Below are 19,999 nucleotides of genomic sequence, written 5' to 3' on the forward strand. Positions count from 1 at the left end.
ATAAATAGTACTACATGATTTACTTATTTTGAAACAAAATTTGAATATAAGAAATATATACTTATTTTTGGACTTTGGGGAAGAGGTAGTATTTTTTTAAAAAAAAAAAAGTGGATGTCATTTGATACGCTTTTTAATTTTCTTCACGTGTACAGAGTACAGACTACAGTGCACGGCGGCCTTGGGACGTTCGTCAGTTGTATCCAATATCTATTTCGCCGATCGTGACAAATACATTATTTTGCACAACAAGATAACGTTTCAAATTTAGTTTTGATCACTAATTTTAAACAGTGGTCTGCATGGCGGCTTTCCCATGTTTGTTGGGAATAAAAGCATCATCATGCCAAACATTGGCAGCCAAAGTTGGGCTTAAAAATTAAAACATGTAGTAGTACATCACCCAACAGGTTTATTACTACTCGCTCCTCTGTTTGATTTCTCCCGAGTTGATTATTCAAAGCTCCCAAATACTCGCTCCTCGGTTTGATTTCTCCCAGAGTTGATTACCGATTCAAAGCTCCCAAATGTTGCGTTCATATTTAACTTCTTTTTCTGCCTTCGGCTTGCATGTCAAATCCCATTACTCACTCATATTAACTCGGACTCGCTCACATCATCAGGTTGTTTATCAGACAACAGGAGCCATTGTGTTAACACATAATTCAGACAAATACAACAGGAGGGAGCCAAACGCCAAGATAAATAAACAGATGATACTATAACTCGAAGAAAACCAATTATTCTTTTTTTTAGTTACTTGCTACTATGCCCCCTGGCTACAGAGTAAGGTATACATTTGCGAACAAGCAAAATTTGTGGTTAACACATACTGCTTTGTAACGACATTAGCATGCAGCTTGAGTTCACTTGCCACTGAAAGAAAAAAAAAAAGCTATGGGTGTATGATCTGGCAAGTTTTTTTGTGCTCTATACAACTGCAGAAAATATTTAATAAAAGAATCAAAAATGAAAATTGATGGGAGCCGTGACCGTGATCATGGCAGCAAGATGCCACCTCTTGCTCAAAATGGAGATTCCAGTGGCTGTACCAAGACAGATGATACATACAAAAAGGTTTCCTGCACCTGTCGACGAGCTGCGTTGTCACACCCCGGATCCTCGGCTCTGATCAGAAACAATTACTGGCCATGTATGGATTGGCAATTTTGCGCACAGAACAAACATCAACTTCTCATCAAGCTTGATCCTGATCCATGATGAATTTTGTTGTAGATGGATATAAAGGCAAATGCTCTTACTGTTTGCCCGCTGTGTGCAAGTTGTAGTTTGGTTTTGGGAACAGGTGCTCAGTTAATGCCATTCAAGGGGTTCTGCCTCTTTCCTCGTTTTTCCCTTAGGACGACCAAACTTTCTCACGTTTTTACCAGTCAAGAGCTTCAGTGCACGCTCGAGGGTAATCTTCTTTGGGTCAGCACTCTGTCATATACAATTTTCAAGAAATTCTCAAATTGACCCTGCCATATACATTTTTTTAAGAACTTCTCAAATTTACCAAAACAAGGAAGCACACAAACTCAATTTGAAAAAAATAATATGCAAGTCTAAAGATTTTTTCTTTTTAAAAGCAAGTCAGTAATTGCAATTGTTTTCAATTAGAATTTATGAAAACAAAACAATAGAACGAGCATAAAAGAATGAACAATGCATTGTTCGTTTCTATGCTCGTTATTATGGTGTCTGATATCAACATTCAACAGATACAATATTCAACAAATACCTTTGGCAAGGAAGCAAGAGTTCTCCTGTGTCTGATACTAAATCCAGCTTTAGAATGTGTGATAAGTACAGGAAGATCATCATCAGGGTGTTTTCCCTGTTAGACAACAAAAACATCATGGGACAACTCATCAACGTGTACTAATGAACAGCTAAAATGTTAGACATACCAGAATTTTGGGATACTGCAATAGCTCGATTGCATCTTTCAGAGTGATAGAGTCAATATCTTTCACCTGAAATAAAGGGTAGCCATAGCTAAGGTTGAGTTCTTGAAAAGGTCAATAAGATAGATCATTGCTAAGGACAGGGTTGCGCTGTGTTTAAAACCAGATAAAGTGGAAGTTACCTCAGAAAGAGGAGCTCTTTTCGGTGATACTCCCTTTCTATCCTCTCCAACCTGGACGTAGTGGCCATAAGGACCTTGTTTCAAAAACACCTGTAAAATAAGCAACAAAAGTATATCATAAATATTTGTTACATGCAAAATTACAAAGCAGGATAGCCGTAGTAAATATACCTTTTCATCAGAATCAGGTAGCGCTCCAAGTAACCTAGGTGTGAAAGTCCTTTGAGTTTCATCAGATGCTTCAGTTTCATCGTCATCGTCTGATAACGTGCGAGCAATGTACCTACAAGTTTAATTACACAATGTGTACTCAATTATAATTGAGAAATGCTGGAATTATTATAAACAGCGCTAAAATGGATAATAGCAGTGATTATACTCAATGAATTGATAATTTCTAAGAGAGGAACAGAGGGTCATACTTGCATTTCGGATGTCGATCACAGCCTATGAAATAGCCCTCACCATACCTACTAACTTTGAATCTTAGGGTTCCTTCAGAACAACTGCAGATATTGCAATCATTTTAAGCACACGTTATGCATAAGGATTAAAGATGGCATTGTAGTTATAGGTTAACAATGCCATATTAATATGTAGTACTCCTTCCGTCCCAAAAAGAGTTGATTTCTGGCTATTTTCCAGGTGCATAGCCAGAAATCAATTCTTTGGGACGGAAGAATATATAGTATGAACATGTAGATTTCACAATATGATAAATATTAACTCTACTAGAAAATAGCTTCTAGAGAGCGATGACATGAATTACCTAGGGCATATCCTACTATCATTGTCTAGGTCAGAAAAGAGGATGGAACCGAATTTTTCTTCAAGCATTCTTTCTACCTGCAACAAAGTGGATAGCTCAAATATTGTTCTCAATACTCAAGGGATTGCACATCTATATGTCAACAGTTTCATTTGCTAATAACTAGAATAAAGATGCATCAAAATGATTATTACAGGCTGACTAATTTGTCTCATTTCTCATTTCGTAGCCCAACATTTCTCATTTCTTATGCCAAAGAAGAAACATTGAGATTTGCAAGTTTCAAGAAACCTAAGGCAATGATTACATGTTACAAATCCTACCCATAGAAACCAGAATCCTTGTATTTAATAACTACAAAGATCATTTGATGGAATCAACACCAGATCAGCAGAGGCAACGGATCATACGATCTTGCACGAGAACAGGAGTTTGTTCATGCACGAGGTCCTCGCAGAAGCACTGCACGAGCTTCAGGCATGGAGAGCCGCAGGGTCATTAGGTTTAAAACTTTCCAAGATGATGACCAGGGCCTGCATGCCCAATCCACTCCCTTACCAGCTGGCTATCTCGTGTATGACGACGATGTACAACTTTCTATCTCTAATGGAAATACATTCATAGCTTTTGCATGTTCCCCCCAAAAATAGAAGGGTCTGGTATCTTAATTCAGTTGCTATGACTTGACAAAAGCCAATGTGATCATGTGGCAGAAATAAACTTATATGCATCATATGGTAACTAGAACAAGCTGTAATACTGTTGCTCTAGGATATTATTACTCTCCTGTTCATTTTTAGAGACGCAGTTTAACTTTGACTTGGTAAATATCTCAAAATTAAAATACAACACCAAGATCAAATGAAAGTGATTTGAAATATGAATTTAACGACACAACTTTTGACTCTGTAAACTTATAAAGAGAGAACCATCGTCACTTCAAAATTACAAAATTTGAACCTTTAAAGGCAATTGCACCTTATGAGAAATCAGGAGTGATTTGCGTTCTACCTGTAAGGGTAAACAAAATTATACTAGGTATCTAATGAATAAAGCAGTACCTTTCTGACGTCAAGGCGACTAGCATCGCCGCAATATTTATTGAATCGTTCCCAAAAGTCTTTCAGAAGGCCCTTCCATTCAGTTGATCCAGCAGAGACATTATCTAGCTATTAAAGCAGCAGGAAAGGAGTATTAATATGATTATTATACCAATAACAACATTATCACATTAGGTGGCTAGCTCTTCACAAGAATAGGAAAAGAAGTTTATATGGTTTCACACAGATCAACCCATGTCAGTGGAAGTTTGAGTGATAGGAAAAGTTACAAGAATCCTACCGTTTACATCCATATATACTGGCATACCTCATTCAAAATGACAAGAAAAAAACATCATCAGTGGAAACAACAGGCCTGACCTATGATATTGACCAACCTCTTTTTGTGTTTATATATTTCAAGCTAAGCAATTCTAATTTTAGCATATTGACCCACATCTGTGGGAGTAACTAGCCAGCTTAGGCTGTGTTCAGGTGTTGGTGTTGGGAACTAATCCCTCGCGAACGCAAAACGGAGTGACTCGTTAGCGCATGATTAATTAAGTAATAGCTTTTTTAAAAAAAATGGATTAATATGATTTTTAAAAGCAACTTTCGTATAGACCTTTTTGCAAAAAATGCACCATTAGCAGTTTGGAAAGCGTGCGCGTGGAAAACGAGGTATGTGAGTTGGGAAAATAGGGTAAAGAACACAGCCTTATGCTGGTTTCCGAACTCAAAAAATAGGAAAGAAGATGCATATATAAACTACAAACTGAAATTTGTTTACTACCTCAGTCTCCATGTTAGCAGTAAAGCTGAGATCTGCAACTTCAGAGAAATGATGCATAAGAAACGCCGAGACCTGAGGAAGATGGTACCGAACATTTGTCAAAAATAGAAGAAATGAAATAATTTAATTAATTAAAGTTATCAGAAGAAACATTGATGTGGGAACTGAAAGAATGGAATCACATACAAAAGGAAAACATAAACTACGGAATGCACAAGTTACTCATCTTGAGAAAAATGACATAGGAAGAGAAAATAGAGAAAAATATCCATGTGGTGATTGCATCACTGAATTACAAATGCCTATTTTGCATCCTTGATTGATCAAAATAGATAAAACATCCCTTACAACCTAATCCACCCAGGCTTTGTTTGACATGGCACTGCTTTTGAGATTGAGATTGTGTGGTTACGTGTATGTTTCATCACACGTGACATGCAAATCATCCTTCACTTGTGGGACCAACCATGTTAAGAAAATAAAAGCAGCGAAATGGGGGATGTAAAGGGTCGTTGTCAGCCAGGTGGCAGCAAAGAGCTCACAGAACAGTGACAGCCAGATGAGGCAGCAGAGTCCTGAGTCTAGCATGCTGCTGCGGGTGTTTAAAAGGGACCCATCACCTGCAGCAGCAGTGTGTCACTATCAGGGAATCTCCGTAGATGGCAACTTTACTTGTTATTAGTCCTGGGTAGCGCTTACGCTCACAAGCGCAGCTCTCACTATAGAACTACTACCAGTGCTCCTACACATCCATGTGAGGCATCATGAAGAAAAGGCACGAGACAGTGCAGGTAGTTGAACAGGATGAAGCGGAAGCCACAAGGGTGAGGATTGGCCATTGGAAATGTGCAGATATGGTTTCTGCTACAAGCTGGTCTTGTTGATAGTTACGAAGGCAGAAGCAGAAGCACAAGCAGAAAGACATTGTAAGGTGATGTTTGGGCTCTATTCAATTCATATAATTGCTAGCTAGAATGCTAGATGCCACATAAATGCACCATTGCCTACTATAACAACATGATTGGGGATTGAAGTTTGAACAGTTTAACTATTGAAGTTTAGAAAACTTGACAAGTTTAGGGGCTAATATGTAATTTCCTTACAAAAATTACACTTCTGCGTAATGGATTATATGATATAAGGACGTATTGTCTTTATTTAAACCAATATAATGAAAAATAAATGTGATAAGGATTATAGATTTATTGCCAAATAAGGCTAAAAGGAAGGTTAACATCAGGAACTATACCATCCGACCACGAAATTCAGGGTGTAGAACCCGACTTTTTATTGTCACATATTTACGATCCTGAAAAGCAACAGGTAAACACTGTTATCCATGTGGCTTGAATCATTGCTAATTATAATAATGATGCAAGATCCTGGAACTTTGCAACTGTTTATTTTGTCCATGTGTTCTACAAGAACACAAAATAATTTTCATCATCTTACAAATAGCAAAGTAGGCCTGCTTGATCCATTGCTAACATTTGACCCCAATAAAAGACAAACATTTCTGCATGTACACTTGACAAAATCTGTATGTTTGCTAACTTGCCCAGGGATGGGATGGGATGGGATTGGATCCCATTCAATCCCTGTCAATCCAAGTTGGATGATGGATTCTTGGGGCTGAGATGTTTCCTTAGCCTTACCTTATTTACGGCCATATATTAGATGACCTAGCACCCATGTAACACCTTAGCTACAGTACCTCCTTGATTTCTAGATTCAGATCTTATCTTATGTTACAATGAACTCTAAAGCCCGATCAACAATTTACATGGCAGTGAACTACAATTGACATCAACATTCCAGTCCCAGAGCTTAATGCCCAGGATGACCAACATATAAACTGACCCCAATACCCCACGTTAGAGACCATGAAAAAAAAAAAAACTTCCACTGGATTCGAAAGGTCCAGGGTGATGTACGTCCATTAAAGTCCTACAGTTACCAGATGGTCTGTATTGCATTTCATGGTTTATGCATCACTACAGGAGTAGCTACATGAGCAACCCAGAAAAAACATGCTGTATGCGCATATTAGTGTGTTCAATGAGATATAGTTCTGGAGATAACAGAGTAGATCTTAGCAATATGGCACCTGCAATACTTTCATTATAGATGCATATGTGGATGGCCTTCCAATTCCAAGTTCTTCTAGCTTTTTAATCTGCAAATACCAAGGAAAAAATGATACATTCTTAAATATATCTGATAAAAAGGAAATATATTTCTATACCAAGCATGGAAATGCCCAGAATGAACAGATAAAAAACCAACATATAGGTTATTACTGACCAATGCACTCTCAGAATAACGTGATGGAGGTTTAGTAAAGTGCTGTGAAAGATGAACGTTAACTGGAGACACCAAGTCCTTAACCTGAGAAAAAGAAATGCAACAGTAACATGCTTATATAGTTGAAAGACAGACAACAGTGCACATTAGCATAAAAAATAGGTCACATAGGAAGTGCATAGTTCAGGTAATTTGACAGCTGCTGACCTCTAATTTGGACAAGACCTCAAAGTTATCCTGGTGAACAGCATCAACCTCAGAATTGTAACTGGAAGGACTTGCTTCAGTGTCCTAAAAGGATAGCAAATTTTCCCGTTACTGAGTTAAGCAAGCTAAACTGAACACTAGGCACAGAGTTCTTAATAGAAACATAAGTACTGATCGTTAGATCTCCAAAGGTAACATATTTTCTTAATAGAATATTAAACATAATGATAATCAGGACAGATCCATGCATCTCAGTGAAGATAGAATGCTCAAATAGAAGCTCTCTAGATAATTAAAATGGAGGTAGCACCATGGCACAATCTCGTATGTTCTACAAAATTGGCAATTTCATGTATCAATTACTCATAATAGAATTAGGATTTAGGAAACATAAAAATGGCAGAATCAAAAGAAAATATAGGATCACCTAGTCAGATACTCAGATGTGTGTATCCAATTCTAGCTTAGCAGCGCATATGACAGATAATATAACTCTTTTTTTAAAAAAAGAAAAAACTAGGGTCCACATCAGCCTAAGCCTAGGACTTATCCAAGTTGGCCCAGGATGTCACATGGTCCATATAGGCATACATATAAAAAGAAACAATACTGCAAATATGGTAAAGTCATCTAGCAATGATGTAATCATCCCTTGCACAATGACACAATATGGTCAATATATCATTCAATAGATGGAACATACCATGAAGCCACTGATGCACTGAGAGAAATAGCTTAAAAGAGTGGAAGGCCACAGTAAAAGAATTCAACATATTTCCTTATAAAGTTGAGGCAGGATAAAGCCAAACCTAGGCAAAGACAAGTAAACTATACAGGATTTTCTGAATGTACACAGGATGTGACAAGCATGGATAGAAAAAGTCTACAACTTACATCATATACAGCTTGGTATCCCTTGAAGTCAAGCCTTGATGCAGATGAATGAAAAATCATGTCTCCTTCAGAATTACCAATATCAACTTGAATCTACAATACAATTATAAGAGGTCATACTCTAAACATGAACTTTGATTGAATCTTTTAGATATTGAAAAACTGCATACATCCACACCAAAAGATATCCAGAGAATTTGGCATAATACATGCTAGGGAAAATGGATCCCACTTCTGTATTACAACACCAACATATTATATTTAGCACAAAGGCATGCCCTGCCACTGTATCTGGCCTCTTCAAAGTGCTTGTCAGCAGTTCATAAAGCAAATTGGCTATTATTAAATAGAAGACCAATTACTCATAAGAAATATGGATACATTCAGCCAGAATTATGCAAAGCTTAGTCACAGAAATGAAACACTCATCTATGAAAGGAATAAATTTGCTTGGTTACCAATGTTTTTTATTTGATGACATGTCTTCGTGAAACATTTAGGATAGAACCCAAAAGAAGAATTCATACATTCACGAATACTTGACACATTGACAATTTATATTAGTCGCAGAAGCTTACAGCTTCTCCAATCAACTGTTTCTTGGGTGGAATTTCGTAGAGTAGCCTACTATATATAATGCCACCCAATTTACTTCATTGTTTTCTTCTTCTTGAGGAATCATTAGGTGATTGAATGCATTTGGTCAAATAAATCTAAACCATGCTTTCTATAGTAAGAAAACAATCCATAATCAGAAAAGCAACATGTAAAAGGAACATCAGTAGTAAATAGCCGTAGATAAAATGAGGGGAAAGTGCAAACCATATCAGTTCTAGAAGCTTCCATTTGGCAAGCCATAGTTCTTTTCCATATTAGAGTATACAGTTTCAAAGAATCATCATCAAGTGCTCCGACCAAAGATGCTGTAAGGGATTTTATAACACAACTATGTCAAAAGACAGAAACTTATACAAAGAACTAAATAGTCTGCAGAATTCAAACAAGACCAAAGTTTATTTTTGGCAACCCATAATAACTTTGTAAATTAACAACATTCATCCTTCAGGCACTTTTTTAATCGTACAGAAGATGCCGACCTCGGGTGAAAATATATTTGCAGCAAATGGAAAAACATTTCTCCCTAAATGAAGCAAAGATGGTCTAAAGTGCAAAATTTAGTAAAACTGTATATGAGGCTGTTTGTAAAACAAGCAAGGAAATGTTAGATGTTGAATAGTGGGAGACATAGTACTGCAAAGAACAGTTCTATTATGCACTAAATTATACAGTACACTTTTAACAGACAACAATTAAAACATTCATACACCACATACCAAAGAAAATATTAGTTATGTTGATATGTTTAAGTGCGATATGCACAAATTCATAAAAGCTTTACTGCCAGCTATACCATCAAACATACCAATTTGAAAGATAAACATGAAACATGTATATTGGTACAAAGCAAAATGGTAGTTTGTTGATCTTTTAAGTCTGATGTGCACTAACTTATATAAGTTCTATTCATATTTCTAATTTTTCAACAGGTTGCTAGTACGATCTATGTAGTAGAGTAGTAGGCATTTGTTACTTCCCTGAAAGTACATCAAAATATTGTAACTACTGAAAGTCATTCAAACAATTAAAAATCCAAGAAGGACAAATAAGTAAGAAAAGAGCAATACTTCAAATTTTCTGTATACTAACATTTAGTGTGACATTCAAAGTTTTCGACAGGAAGTGACGAAATATTGGCCACCTATGAAATCTGGAAAATTAGAGGCGACTAGTACATAAGAGATCTCCAATACCCTTTTTTATAACCATGTTTGGTACACAACAAATTTGGTCATTTATATACAATAATTAATTAAATATTTACATTGTGATCTCCACAAGGCAATAGGTATATACTAAATCAAGTCTGAAACCAAATGAAGTTGCTAGATTTTTTTTAGATAATGAAATGAAGTTGCTAGATGTAATGCAGCATCTGTAATCAATAGAACGCAATAATTTGTAAAGAAGTGCAGGTAGATTTCATTACATGGCAACCTCCTTATGCTGGTCGGCCTTATGGCTTCATGCGCTTCTTGAGCATTTTTCACCTTCTTGAAGTATTTTCTAATGCCCTCTGAAGCATATTCCTCACCATACCTTAAAAAGAAGAAGAATGCAGATTGCAAATGACATGATGGAACACATAAAGTTGATTAAAAAGGTAAACTATCAAAATAATGATTGCATGAGACTAGCCCGTTTAGCATTCACCATCCAGTGATGTCCAGTTCAAATTAAAGAACTTTTGTTCGCTTATGTACTACCAAAAGGGCACAAAATTTAGAAAGATACCACTCTCTCACATTTAGTTGAAAACTTAGGCTGTGTTCGGCAGCCAATGATCCCAACTCTCCTCCCTCGTTTTTTGCGCGCACGCTTCCCAAACTGCTAACAGTGTGTTTTTTGCAAAAAAAAAAAAAAGATCTATAGAACAGTTGTTTTAAAATATCATATTAATCCATTTAAAAAATAGCTAATACTTAATTAACCATGCGCTAATAAGTCGCGCCGTTTTGCATGTGCATGGGATTAGTTCCCAACCTAAACAGCAGAATACAGCCTTAATTGTGACCCTTAAGCCCCTACCTCACATGCATCAATTCTCCATTTTGTAATAATAACCATCAATTCCACATGGTGCATCCCACTGCTTCCTCCATGCCTATGGTACATTGATTTCTTACTAGCTAACATCAGCTAATCTCATCCCCCATTCTATAATTCCTCTAGTAGGCTTATCCATCTCAGGCATTTCTACTCATCAGTCATTTCACTTGGTTGAGCGTGGTTGCAGTGGTAACAGCATGGAAATTTCCTATAGAACGTGGGAGTGGCATGAGGGTTCCTTTTGTCAAGTGTACCGTAAGCATGAACTTTTGGATATTTCTCCTTTTACATGCATCTTGATATGGTTGAAGATAATCTCTTACATATGTTTGGGTAAATATAGAAATCTTCACTTAAATCGCCACTGGAATGCCTCTATCTCTTGGATCTGATTTTGCCGGTATTAAACTTGACAACATCAGCATTAAATGAAATGAAATACTCCCTCCATCTACTTTTTATAGTCATATTTCATCTTGGCACAATGACCAAGGATAAATAATTCTACTTATCATCCATTTAAACATGCTACTAGTTATTCCTCGTAAACAAGCGATTCATTAATATTTACATTTCTCGATGCCCATGTAGCCAATCTTATGTGGAAGAATGGAGAGTCACGCATTAAATCCGAGAAAGTCATTAAGAGGATAGGTGGTTGTTTTGAAATATGCCTATCAAAGGTAAATTTTTCAGATTTGGAAATATGCCTATCAAAAGTAGATGGAGTATCTAGTTTGAGAATTGTTCCTTTTAAGCTTCAATTCCCTCTCCATATCCCAATGGTACAATCAGCTAATACATAGTGATAGATCGGTGTTTTTCTAGAGAATGTAACATTTCAATGATAAATAACTGAAACAAAAATATGCCATGGTATTTTTCCTCTGATGGTATGAATTATGCAACCAAAAGTTGTGAAACTACAAATCAGCAAGCAGAGAACAATAACTTTTCTGACTATAAATCAGCAAGCAGAGAACAATAACTTCTCTGACTATATAATCAAATGTATCTTTGCAACAACCAAATAGGTAAACATTAATTTATTTGATTTGAATTGAAATAAAGTGGTTCATAATATACCCATCACATAAGTCCTAAACTACAATGTCTTTCCCAGCAAAAAAAGAAACTTGTTGCCATTAAAACAACAATGAATAACCACGAGAAATGAGCACATTCCCACTCATGAATTGAGAAGCTAGGAATTCAGATTATTAAGTACTACAACAACTAATATGTTAGAAGTGGAACTGTAGATATTAGCACACCTAAACAACAAACAAAAAAAAACACTTGACTAGATGTTCCAGTAGAGCATACCTTTGCTTCACTAATGAAAGAATATCTTCTGCAGCTCCATCAGATATCTTCAAAGGAAAACATGAATCATACAAGTAAGACAACAATTCCAGACTATCGGAGTACAGCATCATACAAACCAGATCCTCAAGAAATTATTGAATCGGTAATTGACTGAAATTTCCGAATTCTGATATGAAGGGATAGTGAATAGTGCATATAATACATTCATGAACCATTGCATCAGATAATTATAATTGAATAGATATATTTCATATGATTGAATTCTAGTTAGAATTGCTACTGTACATACTCACGCATCCATGAATCAAAATGGCGATGAGTAGCGCTAATTTGAAGGCAGTACTAGGATGAAATAGTTTGCCCCAGAGAGGAGTTAGAACTCATTAGAGCTACCATTTACAGACTGGGAATTAGATGTTGCGGATATGGTGGATTTTTCATTAAGGAAATTGCAAATGTATCCCCCTGCTAGCATGCTTTGATCGTAGGATCAAACTTGATCCTCTACATGAAAAACAAAAGTAAAAAAGACAATTTATCTACTCACTGCCTGAAGTGCAAAAACTAATGAAGACCTCATTATACTTCTTCTCAATGGCATCACCTTTTTTTCATGAGTGTACCACACTTGCAAATATAGAATTTGCCACAATCCTGTTATCATGAGCAGCGATTATTGTAGCCTGTGCAGCGCTGAGCTGCTCACATGCCAGGCAGGCTATGCATTCATCATTTCATGTCAGACAATAATTCCAACATCGACATGCCATTGATGCATATGTTAGGACTTTGATATTTTGCACCCAACAGAAATTAACCTACTTTTGAACAAGGCTGTCACAGGATAGCTACATAGGCAACAACCCTGTCTCCACAAACCTAGAGCCTCCTCAATGCCACCTCTCACTCTTGAGCACAGAAATACGCACTGCCCTCTAGCACTTTGATACCACTGACAATGAAGACAGAACAACGCCCCTACGCTCTTAGAGAATAAACACTGCCTCCTATCTCCTAGACTCCCTCAGTCTCATTGTCAGGATTCTTTCAATGGCATTAACTGTTACAATAACACAAGTATTTCGGCATGGCATGCCAAAATGATCTGCTGCACCAATGGAAGAGTCTTTTAGGCACTGGAAAATTAGTTTCGTGGCAGAAAGTATTTGGTATAAGTATAGAAGAGCAGCATGGCGTAATGCTTTATAGTTTATACCTTATAATCTCAAAAGGTAATCACGCATGCTTTTATATATAGTGGGAGGAAATTGATATTTTAATGTGGATGACCATTTTAACCCATAACCATGGATATGGGACCAGATTAATATTTATGCTATCGATACTAGACAATGCTGATTTGATCGTAAAGGAAAGGTAGGATGACACCTACATGAAAACCATCTGTTCGGATGTATGTAATTAACCCAGTTGCTTCCTCAGAGGAAAGGTTAATCCCCTCATAGAGCTTTTGGGCTACCTGCAATCACATTGAACTATGTGAGCCAACAGATAGCTATATCTAAATTGCATTACTATAATAGGTCAGTAGGAAATCTCATATACGCATTTAAGATTTAACTAACAACCTTCATGGTGTACCCAGCACTAAAATGTAGTTTGTTTGCTGCGTCCTGCTGAAGGCTGGATGTTATATATGGCATAGGAGGATTCTTGTTAATTTTACTTCTCTTAATTCCTGTTACTTCAAATTGGGATGAATAAATCCTCTTTTCTATATTGTGTGCTTCTTCTTGAGAGCGTATAGAAAGCTGATCCAACTTTTTGGAATTAAGATGCTTTATCCGGGATTTAAGGTTAAGGCCATTTGAAGGGCCAGAATGTTGGGTTTTGAAGTCCGTATCAACAGTCCAGTACTCCTGCGGATCAAACTGTTCTATTTCAGCCTCTCGATCACACACAAGAGCCAATGCCGCAGATTGGACTCGTCCAGCTGACTGGCAACCAGGTAGCTTCCTCCATAACAGTGGTGATATGCCAAACCCAATCAAATAATCAAGGGAACGGCGTGCTAGATAGGCATTCACTAGGTCCATATCAATATATCTTGGAGATATTAAAGCCTTTTTAACAGCATCCTCTGTTATTTCATGAAAGATAACTCTTGCAACAGTAACTTTTGAACCCAATGCGTCTTGCTGTTCGAGCATTTCTTTGATGTGCCAAGCAATTGCTTCACCTTCACGGTCAGGATCAGACGCAAGAATCAAATTTTCTGCCCTGAAGAAGGAAAAGGACAAAGCAATTATAACAACAACAAAAAGAGAGATGCACTTAATAGTGCAGTGGCAAGGGGGGTGTGGTTTCAACCCCGGGGTCCCGTGTTCAATCCCCAACACACTCACAAGTTATTCTTAAAATAATGTTTGGAGGGACGTCTCTCCCTCCAAATCTTTTTTTTACAACAAAAAAAAACCATTAGTTTGCTAATATCGCATAGCAAAAGAAGTCAATCTTGCTCTAGACATATTGAACTAATAAGAAAATGTACATTTTATACTGTTATCTATAGTATAAGCATAAGACATATATAAAGAGAAAAGGTAAAGTTAAGTATGGTGATATTGGTATTTGGTATTTCACGATAAAAGACATTTTGGAGCCAAACTTCTAATATAACTTATGAAGCATACATGCAACTGATGTTACCCGAAAAGTATGTGATTGCGTGTTTCTTTACCTTTATAACAAGGCTTAGTCAACATCTAATAATTGTGTCCCTTAATGTGCTTCGTGTTTGTGAAAATGAGTATGTATGAAGACATTTTGAGCATGGTGACTAGAACCTGACCAGCTGGGTCAAGGAACAGGAAAGCAGGACAAGGGTGGTGGAAATGTGGTGACTGAAAATGTGGATTGTGGGGGTAAGTTTTATTCAGGACAATTGTTTACCCGGCAAGTACTGCCTGTGTACCACCAATATTGGCAGCTACTATTGATTAATGATGTCAATTCAAGATTTCAAGGTCACAGAACATGACAATGATAGACAACCGTAGCGACAATGGTTTGGAAGCACCTTATTATTAAAAGAGGCAAACAAGCATGTATTTCATGTTAAAAACTGAAAATGCTAACCATACTGCATTATCATACCCTTTTAACGCCGTTCTTATGCTCTTAAGATGTGTCCAGGCAGCAGCAGGAACCTCCCACACCATACTGAAGTCATCATCAGGACGAACAGATTTTGATCTTCCAGCTAAATCTCTCACATGGCCATAACTAGGTAACACTTCATACATGTCCCCGAGGTATTTTTGAATTACTTTTGCTTTTGTTACTGATTCAACAACAAGAACTGATTTAGCTGTGGGAGGGTAAAGAGGAACAAGTGGCTTCTGCTCACTAACAGAGGTCATCGTACAAATCTCAGCTTTAGCTGTCGCGTTAGAAGCAGCAGATTCCTTCGCTTTTGAAGATTTCTTCGACCTGCTTGATGTCTTCTTCTCTTTAGAACTATTGGCAGCCTTTTTTGATTTGGAAATGTCAGACTTGCTTTCTTCTTGGTTGACCCCAATTTTCCTGCTCTTTGTTGCTGCTGTACTAGTTTTAACAGATTTCCTCTGTTTCTTAGTAGATGCCTTCTCTTCTTTCATATCTTCACTAGCTTCCTTTTTTCTGCTTGTTGGACTTTTCCTCCGGGTAGTAGTCTTTTTAGTACCAGTACCACTCTTACTGCGTTTGCTAGTTGATGTTGAAGCCTCATCAGTGATGGTGCCACAAGCAGCCAATGTGCTTTTCCTTTTCTCAGATCTATGAAACATACTGTGTGCAACACTCCCATCTTCCTTTCGCATATTTGGATTACCAAATAAGCACTTGTTTCTGATGGGAAAAGTTACCTTTGTGTTGCGCAGGGTCAAAAAGGACCGTGAATTACGAATATTGTTTGCCCTCAAAGAAATCCCATGCCTATATGCAGCTCTCAGACTTACAAAATTAGGATTGCCCATGAGCCCAGTAGTAAAAAAGGCACCACTTTTGAGCTGCAGGGGAAGACGGGAGCCGATTGAAGACAGCTGCCTTGATGAATTATTACTTAATGAATAAGGCATAAAGTTGTAAGAACATCTCTGAGATACACCAAATTGAAGCTGAAAAGGTAGCACGTAGCCAACATTTAGAGAACAAGCAAAACTCTGAATGGCATAGGCATAATCACAAGTGCGACACAGAAGCAGAATTCTTTGATACGTTCCAAATAGTTTTATGACACCGATATACCACAACTTTAGTAATATACCATGGAGGAAGATTCCAGTGTAGCTAGATGCTACCTTTGTTTTTTAACATATGCCGCCGTTAACATTTTATTTCATATTTGACCACTCGTCTTATTCAAAAAATTCAACTAGATATATATTTTGTTTTGTTTTGTTGTGGCTTGATTTAAGCAATACTTACATTCTTAAGATTTCTAACCAAAAAAAATTTGAATAAGATGAATGGTTAAAGGGTATAACATAAGTCAACGGCGTCATCATATATATATTAAAAAAACAAAAAAAAGGGTGTACCATTGAACGTTGGGAAGGTCTAGATATTTAGCATTACATCAATTCCTGTCCTTACAGCCAAAAAATCAAAGGGGTAGAAGAGGATGGGGGCACTTACCATGGCCGTAGGCGCCCCCGGCGGCGGCGGCAGGGCGAGGGAGGCGGCGCGGCCGGCGTAGCGGTGCGGGATGAGGCGGCGGAGCTGGAGCGCCATCGGGAGGGGAGGAGAGAGCGAGAGGCGGAGGCGCGGCCGCGGGCGCACGCACTCAGGCGAGGGGGGTGGCTTGGGCTAATCGACTAATGGCTGTGATTTAGCTAGGGTTTTGGAGGAGGGGGATGAGGCCGCGCGGCCTCGCTTGGGATGGGATGGGATGGACATGGGAGCCCGTCTTGGGGTACAAGGTAGGCATCAGTGGGCCGGGCCGAGGAGATGGGCTTCGGTCGGAAGCCACAGGCGTGTTGGGCTGTGGGGGCAGGAATTGGGCTGAGAATTGGGGGTTTGGATTTTTATTTTTTTCCTGCTGTTTGGATATTCGTTTGGAATTGGAGTATTATGGGCTTTGTCTCCCACTGAATTGAGATAGAGATAGGGATTTAAATGAGCAGACCCGTAAACTTAATTATAATATAAATAATTAGGTTACTCAATAGGCTATCCGCTTGTTTGTACTATTATATGTAGGTTTACGGGTTATTCGTTTGCACCCTTAGATAGACTTGTTTAACTTTCGAGCCAAGCCTGACATTTTTGTCCACCTATCCATTGTAGGACAACCCCTGATGATAACTAAAAAAAATCATAGTTCACCAGCTTCTTTCATCTATGTACTCTACGTGAGGTCCTCCCATCAAAACCAATCAGCTAGCTCTCTCAACCGCCACCCTCTCACACAAGAAACGTACTGCATCTGCCATCACCCTCTTTATCTGAGTATTCTTAGTTCCAAAATTTCATGATCTGAAGTTGTGATTACATTAATACTATTTCAGATGGATCATTTTGTTCTTTATAGGATATAAAATGTAAAATTTAAAACCACTGTAATTTAACTTACAAACTTCAAATCCAGCATAGATTTATAATTTGGAGTATAGATTTATAATTTGGAGCGGTACATATTACTCTCATATTTCTTATAGAAGCCGGCCTCCTCCCCACCTGTCAGCCAGCCTGTCCAGACAAGAGGAGTGAGAGACAGAGGAGGAAGGAAGACTCCAACCTCGGCGTGGCGGCCTCCTTTCCCGCGTCGCGGCCATCGTAGCTGCCGCCGATTCCTCCTCTCCCGCCTCGGCATCTGTTGTCCCTGCAAGTGAGCCCAGCGGCGCTGCTGCAGGAGAAGCTCATGGCGACGTTGTACCCGTCAATCACTGACAGGTCGTAAAAGTCCTGGCTGCCACCGATGGTGAACTCCGCCAGCGTCATCGGTGGCCGCCCCGGAGAGGCTGCATGACAGCGAGCCGCCGTAGTCACCGGTGGCGCTACTGCCCATGCTGGCACCGTTGAAGTTGTTGCTGTTGTCGTGTCGCCGACCGCCAGACCTCCTCTCCCCTCTCGCCCCAATGACCTCCTCCCCACCTGCCGGCCGCCTTGCCCAGAGAGGAGAAAAGTGAGAGGGAGAGAGAGAGAGATTGAGAGAGAGAGAGAGAGAGGAGGAAGAGGGAGGAGGGGGAAGAATGAGGGTGCTGACGTGGCATCCTAACATGTAGGTCCCACGCTGACTCAGCCACCACGTCGGACAAAACCGAAGTCAAAACCACCGAAGGACCTAAAGTGAATAATTTTGTAAGTTGAGGGATGTCATATATCTGGTTTTGCGGTTGGGGATGATTTTGTAATTCGATGACAAGTTAAGAGACCTTCAGTGTACTTTTTCCTTTTGGATATTCGTGGAATTTGGAATTGGAGTATTATGGGCTTTGTTTCCCGCTGAATTGGGATAGAGGTGTAAGCGGGCAGACCCGCAAACTCACTTATAGTACAAATAATCGGGTTAACCAATGGGCTACCCGCTTATTTATATTATAAGTAGGTTTACGGGCCTACCAGTTTGCATCCTTAGATCTCTACTATTATAAAAATTGAAGATGTTTTCGCGGTCCATCATCTGTGTTTGAGTCGGTTATAAAAATTGAAGATGTTTCCGCGGTCCGTCATCCGTTTTTGAGTCGGTTTTAATTTTATGTTTTGGTTTTAATCTATATCTCTTCTCTTCTCTACTATTATAAAAATGAGTAAAATACATGGCCGGTCCTTAAAGTTGAGCGCGGGTGTCACTTAGGTCCATAATCTTGTAAATTGCACATCTAGATCCACCATCTTGTTTAATAAGTGACTCATTAAGGTCCAAACCCGGTTTGACCGAAGCTGACCATCTACATTGCATTCCACGTACACAGCTCATTTGCAAATAGCCCCTTCGCGCTTCAGTAGAGCCCTGGGCACCAAAAAAAATCCCCAAATCCCTCAGCTGCCTCCGTCGTCACATCGCCCACCACCGCCGCACGTCATCCTCATCGTCAGCCCCTTCGCCGGCCACGTCATACCGATGGCTGAGCTGATGCGGCGCCTAGTCGCACACCATGGTTGCGCCGCCTCGCTTATCACGTTCTCCGGCCTCGCCTCGCCAACATCAGTGTCCTCCGTCGCTGCTATCGTGGACCTCGACGAAGCGACGCATGATTGCCAACGACGCAGTATTAGAGGGGACGAAGCGAGCGGCGGACGAGCTCGAAGATCAGGACGCCGCGCCGTCATGGACCTCAAATCCTTCTTGACGAATGGGCGGCGAGCAGAACGGTGGAGGGCAAGCGCGGCGGCGGGATGCGAGCGGAGCGGCAGCGGAGCGGCGACGAGCGAATGCGGCAGCAGTTGGCGGGTGGCGGAGGGAACTAGAGGAGAGCTTGCGGAGCGCCGTCACCGTCTTCGTAGCTAGCGTGCCGATGGCGCTCGCGCCTCACTGATGGCCAGATCAACCGGTCTCCCTTCCTGCTGGTTGTTGGTGCTAGAGGCGTCGGTGAGCTTGGCGCGCGCGAGGGAGGTGTCGCCGGCCACGCCCAGGGGGAGGGGTCGCCTACCGCGGCCGCGCGTGCGGGGAGGCGTCGGCGAGCTCGGCGCGAGCTGGGCGGGTGCGAGCTCCATGGCGGCAGCGGGGCGGCAAGGCGAGCTTGACTTGAGCAGCTGCCGCAGCCACTTGCCGCATGCACCCACGGCTGGCTAGAGCAGGGGCCTTCCCCTTCCCCTGCTCCTTTTCCTTCCCATCGACGACGATGTGCGGTTCCTCTGGGCGCTGCGCAACACCGGCGAGCGGCTGCCGGAGGGGTATGAGGCGCGTCACCGGGCGCAACGTGGTTGAGATAGGTGGGTGCCGCAGGTGTGCGTGCTGGCGC

The 19,999-nt window shown here is 39.9% G+C and overlaps 1 protein-coding gene across 3 annotated transcripts; it reads right to left on the reverse strand.

Annotated features, from left to right (window-relative positions):
- Positions 1-731: 731 nt before the first annotated feature.
- LOC127776425 (uncharacterized) lies at positions 732-16,924 on the reverse strand. Of its 3 annotated transcripts, XR_008018158.1 has the most exons (22): positions 16,731-16,923; positions 15,210-16,210; positions 13,682-14,333; positions 13,486-13,572; positions 12,090-12,136; positions 10,144-10,253; positions 8,919-9,019; positions 8,097-8,189; positions 7,203-7,286; positions 6,996-7,079; positions 6,799-6,867; positions 5,941-6,000; positions 4,692-4,763; positions 3,920-4,027; positions 2,859-2,935; positions 2,512-2,595; positions 2,261-2,372; positions 2,090-2,179; positions 1,911-1,976; positions 1,742-1,837; positions 1,263-1,440; positions 732-1,145 (listed from the first exon to the last, which is right to left on the reverse strand). XR_008018158.1 is itself a non-coding variant. In XM_052302784.1 (21 exons), exons 1-21 carry the CDS (start codon positions 16,824-16,826, stop codon positions 1,401-1,403), a joined length of 3,267 nt encoding a protein of 1,088 aa, XP_052158744.1. In that variant the 5' UTR covers positions 16,827-16,924; the 3' UTR covers positions 732-1,400. The 3 variants fall into 3 exon arrangements, 2 of the variants coding, with proteins under 2 accessions (XP_052158744.1, XP_052158743.1); XM_052302784.1 differs by having other exon boundaries at positions 732-1,478; positions 16,731-16,924; XM_052302783.1 differs by having other exon boundaries at positions 732-1,440; positions 16,731-16,922.
- Between the last annotated feature and the right edge of the window lie 3,075 nt (positions 16,925-19,999).

The sequence above is a fragment of the Oryza glaberrima genome, chromosome 6 (genome assembly GCF_000147395.1).
Source record: "Oryza glaberrima chromosome 6, OglaRS2, whole genome shotgun sequence".
NCBI lineage: Eukaryota > Viridiplantae > Streptophyta > Magnoliopsida > Poales > Poaceae > Oryza > Oryza glaberrima.

Coding starts and splice junctions, on each gene's coding strand:
- LOC127776425 (XM_052302783.1), bottom strand. CDS start 16,826: ATGGCGCTCCAGCTCCGCCGCCTCATCCCGCACCGCTACGCCGGCCGC. Junction 9,020..10,143: donor CAGCATAAGGAGGTTGCCAT/GTAATGAAATCT, acceptor AATCCCTTACAG/CATCTTTGGTCGGAGCACTT. Junction 2,936..3,919: donor GTCGCCTTGACGTCAGAAAG/GTACTGCTTTAT, acceptor ACTTTGTTGCAG/GTAGAAAGAATGCTTGAAGA.